The following is a 7,416-nucleotide window of genomic DNA, read 5'->3' as shown; positions in this document are numbered from 1 at the left end:
TATATATATATTCTCATGAGACGCCTGCAGGAAGGGAGACCGGCGACGAAAGACATGGGGGATTTTCTCAGGTCATCTTCTTGTAATTGGTGGTGGATTGCATGCCATTGTTGTTCCACTTCTTCCGTGTTCCCTTGCCGTGGGGTTTTTGACTTCCCGCTGCTGCTCTTCCTATTCCCTAAGTGGCGTCTAAAGCATGCGAAAAAGGATCATTGTAGTGGTGGAAAAGGCCTGATCTTTTTTTTTTGTTTTTGTTTTTGTGACATGGCAAGTTGCCACCCGCGTACGCTCGAGAAAACATGTGAGTTATTGACATCATCCTTTGAAACTCTTTCCGTGTAGGAAGGAATTAATAAGCACATGCCGATTACTGCACCTTCAAGCGTGTTTGACGTTACGTTGCGTGGAGGTCACAGTGTTCCTATCACTGCATTGCCACCACCCCACCGCATCCGCGCGATGACGTCTGAAGCAGCAGTCCCAATACGAGTGGCAGTGACGCAAAGCAGAAGCGGCCATCTCGCGTCTACGATAGATTGTGCGATTGTTCTTTCTGGGAAAGATTTCAGATCAATAGATGTGTGCGAAGACGCAGCACTGAAATCTACCAGGCCAGGCGACTGGAGCAGCGGTGATGTTGACCATCTGATGAGTTATTACCGTGCCCGAAAGAGAAATAGCAATAACATCATATCCCAGCTGACGCCCATCTCCCGCAGCACCTCACGAAACTCGGGCAAGAGGTGCAACAGCGCCGACTTCGATGATTTGATACTGATGCGCTCACGGCACCGCAAGGAGGGGTCGAGCGGCACTGAACTGCGGGGATCGAAGGGTACCACGGCCTGCGTCGTCCCCGCGTGTGAGCTGGTGACACCGAGCTCTGCACCGTTGTTCATTCCCAGGGGGTCCCAGAACCCGCTACAGCAGTTGTGTTGGGGGTGGGCCGATAATGACAGCAACAGTCTCTCCTGCGAGAGACCGCCGTTGATTTTTGAGAGCTTGACCGCTAAGGGGGAAGACAGCCAGTGCTGCTGGTCGCCCGGATTCCAAAGCGAGTGGTAGCCGCAGCCCAGAGACAAGGGTGCAAGTGGGGGGCGTTGCGAGTCAGCACCAGTGTGTGGGACCTTATGGAAGAGAGGGGATCGATATCGATTGGAAAGGGGGGAAAGAGAATGGCATTTTTATGTTTTCTACTTATATCTGTCTCTCGTTCCCTTTCTCTCTCTCTCTCTCTCGGGATGTGTACTTGTGTGGAGAGGATAATAATGAATCCAGCTGAGTTGGCAGCGCATCCAACGCGTCTCTCCCCTTTTCCATAATAATCGCAAAACAACAAAACATTATTTTCTTTTTTCTAGTTTTCGCTTCATGTGCAGTGTCGCTCTTTCTCTCATCAATAGTTTCCCCACCCATTTTTTTGTCCTGTAGTCCCTGTTGGCTGTCTGGACAAGATGAAGACGCATGCAATATCTATGTAGACATGTGTATGCCAGTGCGCAACTTGTGTTGGTATTGAGCGCCTCTGCTCATCAAGGTGTGACGGAACTCAGTGTTGTCTGTATGGAGTGATGGTAGGGGAGGGTGTTTCATCTCTGGAGTTTGTTTTATTTTTTTATTTTTTATTTTTGCTACGGCCCATGCCAGCGCTGTCGTTCCTGTTACTGTGCATTATGCCGCTCCGCTCGACTCCGCCTTCCCGGTCTTCTTCGCTGGGGAATGGGCGGGGGCGCAGAAATGGGCACATATGAAAGAAAACCAATCAGCAAGAAAAACCAGGAAAAAAAATGTGAAGAAAGCAAAAAAAAAAAAGTGTTCTTGGTGTTTAGTTCTATTGGTGGAGGTATTGCTACAGTCTTGGCGCTTCATTCCTCTGGTACTCTTTTGACGGTTATTGCTGCACGCATTTGTCGTACCAGTCTTCTCTTCCTCCTTGTTCTTTATTATTCGCACACAGACGTGACATCAAGAAAAGAAACTTGGCATTTTCGAGGCGAAGAGAGTCGGACTGTCATGAATGCCTTGAGAGGCGTGGACTTCATCACAGGGTGGGTGGACTTGGACGGGATGGAATTGTCGTTTCTGCTCTCGGCGTTTGTCGGCTGCTTCGTGGAGGAGGACGAGGAGGAAGGGGAAAAACTGGAGGCCGCAACAGCATCAACAGGGCTAGGCGATATGGGCGTCATTTTTCTTCGCCGGCGTGTTCTTAGCGGGGTGCGGCGGGCCATGCGGTTCCTGACGCACGACACAGACGCGATGCGTGCAAAGGGGGAGTTGGAGCGTGTCGTGGATACCGCGTGTGAGCGGCACTGGCTGCTGCTGCCGTCTGCACAGCAGTGCTGTAACCCAGAGGAGCGGGAGCGTGTGATGCTGCAGCTGCTTCGCGAGATGGCGGGTGCCTCCTCGAACTCTGCGGGGCCGTCGGCCGCTGTACTGCCGTGTGGGCTGCTGCACGTCGTGTACTACGTCGTCTGCGCTCAGTGTGCGCCACACGTGTGGCGGTCGCCAACGCGCAGTCGGTGGTCCTACCTTTTCTTTGAGCAGCTGGTGCCTGTGGGCGTGTCACCGTGTGTGTCGGCTGCAACTTCTTCACATGATGATGGGACGAGTGTGGCGCAGCGACTAGCCGACATGCGCCGCCGTATCGAGTGGCTCTTTGTCGACTCCTGCAGCGGTGGAAAGATGACATACATCCTCTCGTTTGTCGACACATACCGCGCCTGGCTTGCGCGCGATCACCGCGGTGTCGTGGACGCCGCAGAGCGCTTTCTCCACGCGGTGCCGTGGGCGGGGGCGCGGCCCCAACTGCTGCAAGTCATGCGCGACGCGTCATGCTTTATGCATGCCTTTGCGGTCGCTGCGGTGACGAACACGGCAAGCAGCGTGGGAAGACGCGAGGCGGGAGCGAGAATACGGCATGTGTGCGATGCGTGCGACAGCGTTGACAGAGACAGTGATAATGATGGGGCACGGGAGCTCTTGGGAAATGCCTCTCTCTCGTGGCGGCTGTGTGTGATGCGTGACGTGTACAAACTGTTTCGCCGTGAGTTATTCGATGACAACAGCGGTAACAACTGTGGCGATGATGATGGAAACAGCGACTCGAACGACGACGGGGACAGCAACCACGCTTGCGATGGATGTAATCAACCAGCGGCTTCGACCGTGTTGTCATGGTACAGCGAGTTCTTGCTGACGCTGCGGGTGTGGCTACGAGCGAAGCGTCTCACCGACGGGGGCGACATGACTGCATCGAGAGATCTTCTTCTTCGAACACTGAACAGACTCCAAGGCGGCGGTGGTGGCGGTCGTGCCGTTGCGGCCAGGTTCGCCACCGTTGTTACTGCCGATGCTGGTGCCCGATGTGGCGCTTCCCACAGTCTCAATGAGAGTGAGGGAAATGTGTCAGTGTGGCTAGTGTCCTCTTTGTGGCTTCGACAGTTGCTGCTGGTGAATTGCGCGGCTCTGGCAGACACAAAAACACTTGCCTTCTTCCTGCGGTGCTGGCGTCAACCCCTGACAATAGCGGAGGTATCGTACCTTGCAACTTGCCCAACACTCGGTGCGGATGGCGTTCACTCACCCATCCTCGCATCGTTTCCACCAGATGATGCAGAGACGGAACGAACGAACCCCGGCATCATTGAGTCACTGGAGTGGCTGCCGCTTCCTGTCCAGGTGCCGCTGCTGGCCCACCGCCTTTGGCAACTTCGGCAGCGCCTTTTTCACAATCACCCGCAGTCTCCAGAGGTGGATGCTTCACCTTACGGATGCCGGTACACCCAACTGGGGGAGATGCTGCACCTCTGCGAGGTCCTCGTTGCACGTGTGGAGGGCCTGTTTGGCTCACTGGAGTTGAGTTTCACGGACTGCGCCCCACACCGCATTGTGTACAATGCCATCACTATGGCCTGTGATGTGCAGGAGGATGTCTTGCGTGATGTCGCCGTTTCCTTGGCTGATACCCCTGTGTTACTGCCTCTGGATTCGCCGTCCAGTGAAAGTAGCCACGACAGCAGCAACGTTGTTAGCAGTAACAGGACGACGACAACGACAACTGCGCCGCTACGCCACATCGATGTGGAGACGGATTCACGCATTGATTCGACCTTGCGGTCCTTCCATACATCAAGAAGCCCCACCCCCTCGCGAACCCGCAGCACTACAAGTGAGGACTGGCTAGCGGTGGTCTCCGTCTCGTCGTCGAGGCCATCGTCTGACGTGAGTAATGTTTGGCCATGTACCACCATGACGGCGCAGGATTTGTACTGGTTCGCAAACAGGGAGGCGGCCCATTGGATGAGCCTCCTCACAGAGAATTGCCATCACCTGCAGCTGACTGTGCAGGTCTGCCAGCTACGCATAGCGGCCGCTTCGTTCGATGCAACGACTGTGCTACTTGCGCGACGACTCCTTGCGTCGTTTTGCGGCAATGCTCTTGCCGCCGCACAGAGCGCAGTTGCGCTCTTCGCAAGCCTTAACGTTTTGCCAGCGGAGCGATGCATTCGTGAGGCCGTGCAGAGATATTCGCACTCCGCTGAGATGCAACGTATCTACCACATGATATGCGGCAATGGTGACACCTCGAAACGAACTGCGCATCATGACCCAGAGGAAAAGGGGCCCACTCAAAGGAAAACAAAACACACCTTTCTGCCTGTCGTGTATACCCATCGTTACCGTGGAGTTCTACCCGTGCGATGCGCCATTTCGAAGGTTGGGTCAGAGATCTCGTACATTTCTCTTGTGTCATGTTTCCTTTGTGTTGGTCTCTTGGTGTCCAGCTTTGTCCTGCACCTGAGAGAGGCGAAGAACGGAAATGCCGTGCGTGCTATGGTGGCATCTGAGAGCGGTGACGGATTTAGTACTGCCACCTCAAATATCTTGCAATTTCAGTGGTCCTTCTCGCTGCCCTATCTTCTGCCGGTGTACTTGGGCTTCGGTGTCGTTGCGTACGCCGTCGCCGTCGCGGTAATGATTCCATTCCTCGCAGCAAAATGCGGTGGCGTATTCAACGGCATGCTGAGGCTCCTTCAAGTCCTCATGGCGGAGAACTGTCTCGTGTATGACAGTGTGAATCGACTGGCATTTTGTTTGCGTGGCGTGCCGCTGGTGAACCTTCTCACGGGGGTGCAGCTTGTCGCAAGCAACGCGCGTCTTCTCGGTTTGGGTGCAGCTGCGGCGTGTGACATAAGCGCGGACGTGGAGGATGCAGCTGTGTGTGACCGCGTACCCACAGAAATGGGTGTGGTTGGATTTCTCCTGATTGCGCTACTGCTTGTGCTTGGCGTTGTCTTCCACGGCAGTGCGTGGCGGGTGGTGCGCAGATGCGATGTCGTGGTGGGATCGGCAGCAACTTTCATCACAATCTTCCTCCTTGACGTGGTCTTCTTCATCGCCAGCTTCCCACTGCTATTCGTGTGCTCCGTAGTGTTGGAGCCCGTTTTCTTTGTTTTTATCGCCGTAACCGGTGCTGCCCTGTCGCCAACGCTGTTTGTGGCAGAGGATCACACAAGTCTCCCGAGTGACAGTATGCTTCTTCCACTTGTAACAAATGCTGGTGTATGGCGTTGCGAAGACGCCACACGATTTTGTGTCCAAGGAACATTGCAGCTACGCGAACGGCTACTTGCGTGCTTACCACCGCTTCTGCTTTCTAGCGGCAAGTGTGACTGCTGTCCGTGCGGTGGTGCTGCGGGGCACCTTCTCTCAAGGTTGGCGTTGTGTGGAATCAATGTGTGTGTTGCCCTTCAAAGGGTCGTCGGCTGGCGCTCCTGTCGCAGCCCGCATCAGAGCGAGGCGGCGGTTCAACTGGCGCTGCTGCGCGAGAGCTGGGCGGCTGCGGTGATCGAGCCTCCTGTCGCGTCCCCACTGCTGGCTGGTGAGGGGAGAGACGACGGGGCCGTCGCCTCCTTAAGTTGCGCAGCGCGCTCCACCACGCCGCCGCCGCCGCCGCGGGGGAAGACGTTTGTGATGGCCCCATACGGCTGAGGGTGCGTGTATGTGGCCTCGCCTGTGGCGTCTGGTGCTGTTTGTATGCCATTTTTTTCTTTTTTTTCCTCTCCTTTGTGATCCTTGGTTTTGCTCCATTGTACTCTGTTTGCCGCTATTTTGTTTCTACTTTTTTGTGTTCTGGGTGGGTGGGAAGAGGCGTGTGGCCTTTTTTCGTTTGACATTGACGGAACGGCGTGAGGAGTTCGCTTAACTTTCTTTTCTTTTCCCTCTGCTGATAGAGAACGATCAACAACAGCGATCAGTGGCTGGCTACTGCCAAGGGAGACACCAAACGGACACTCCTACGCGAAGGAAAATAAATACACACACACGCAACCACACGCAAAGCGAAAAACACCGATGAGGACGAGTGCAATTCAGCCCCGGGGGAGTGTTGTCCTCCTTCTGCTCGTCCTTGCGGTGCGGCTAACGGCACCTGTGTTCGCCGGGACCTCATACGCGGTCTTTACCTTCAATATGATACCTGGACAGCCGTACATGAACACCGCGTCGGAACGCTGTGCGGCGGCTGGCATGCATCTCGCGATACCGAACACACTCGCCAAAGCAACCGCTATGGAGGAATTCCTGGCGAAGTGCAACACCACTTCAGACGTTGTGTTTGGAGCAAATGGAATGCGATGCAGTACAAGTATACCGCTCCTCTATTTTTCACCTACAATGGACAGAACTACATACCCTTTCTTCAAAAGCGACGATCAGTGCTACTCATTGGTTGGTACCTTCGGCCATAAAAAAGTCTGCAGTGTGGAGAATCCCGAGTTAGGTAAACCATTCTATCGCTTTGACGCTACACCTTACACTCAGATGAACTGCACTGGACCGCTGTGGGTCGATTATGATCCGGTACTGCGGTATAGGTACACGCGGCCCAGATTTTACTACTACTCCCAGGTGGCGTGGAATCTCGTGAGGCTCCCCAACGGTGATGTGACCACCACCTGGAAGGGAGTATGCAGTTCTCAGGAGTGGAAAAACCAACCTGGAGACGCCCAAAATTGCCCGATCCCTGACCATGTCATGTGTGAATCTGAGACGTCTGCGATATTTTCTGGTGCCAAATGCTTCGTCGGTGAGGAGCGCACAGAGACTGAAGTAAGGGATGACTTATGGATGATAATCGCCGCAGTCTCTTCCGTTGTGCCGCTCGTCATCTTGATTGGGGTGTTGACAATTTTGTGCTTTCAAGCACAGAAGGCCGGAGTTATACGAGTGCGCAGTGGGTCCCTGTACAGTGGCAGTGATCTCGGTTCACAGAGGGGGATGGTTGTCCCGGGAAGTGCGAAGCGCCGCGTGGGAGCAAGCATACCTCGACAAGGAAGCTTTAACTCCTACAGTTCTGGCGTGTCACGCCAAGGGAGTTTCACCTACAACGGTGCCAATATGGTTCCTCAGGGGGGG

The 7,416-nt window shown here is 54.6% G+C and overlaps 3 protein-coding genes across 3 annotated transcripts; 2 read left to right on the top strand and 1 right to left on the bottom strand.

Annotated features, from left to right (window-relative positions):
- Positions 1 to 656: 656 nt before the first annotated feature.
- Positions 657 to 899, bottom strand: DQ04_01871080 (hypothetical protein; the record flags this gene model as incomplete). The annotated part of the gene is made up of 1 exon (XM_009311262.1): positions 657 to 899. The coding sequence occupies one exon, from the start codon at positions 897 to 899 to the stop codon at positions 657 to 659; it is 243 nt and encodes an 80-aa protein (XP_009309537.1).
- Positions 900 to 2,013: 1,114 nt separating this feature from the next.
- Positions 2,014 to 5,991, top strand: DQ04_01871070 (hypothetical protein; the record flags this gene model as incomplete). Its single annotated transcript, XM_009311261.1, has 1 exon — positions 2,014 to 5,991. The coding sequence occupies one exon, from the start codon at positions 2,014 to 2,016 to the stop codon at positions 5,989 to 5,991; it is 3,978 nt and encodes a 1,325-aa protein (XP_009309536.1).
- A 363-nt stretch (positions 5,992 to 6,354) lies between these two features.
- On the top strand, positions 6,355 to 7,416 carry DQ04_01871060 (hypothetical protein; the record flags this gene model as incomplete). Its single annotated transcript, XM_009311260.1, has 1 exon — positions 6,355 to 7,416. A coding segment is annotated over one exon (1,062 nt), but the record flags the coding sequence as incomplete, so codon positions are not given.

The sequence above is a fragment of the Trypanosoma grayi genome, assembly GCF_000691245.1.
Source record: "Trypanosoma grayi strain ANR4 Tgr_187_V1, whole genome shotgun sequence".
Classification (NCBI taxonomy): domain Eukaryota; phylum Euglenozoa; class Kinetoplastea; order Trypanosomatida; family Trypanosomatidae; genus Trypanosoma; species Trypanosoma grayi.
Note: the sequence above shows the minus strand (reverse complement) of the source record. Positions and strands in the feature narration are given on the sequence as shown.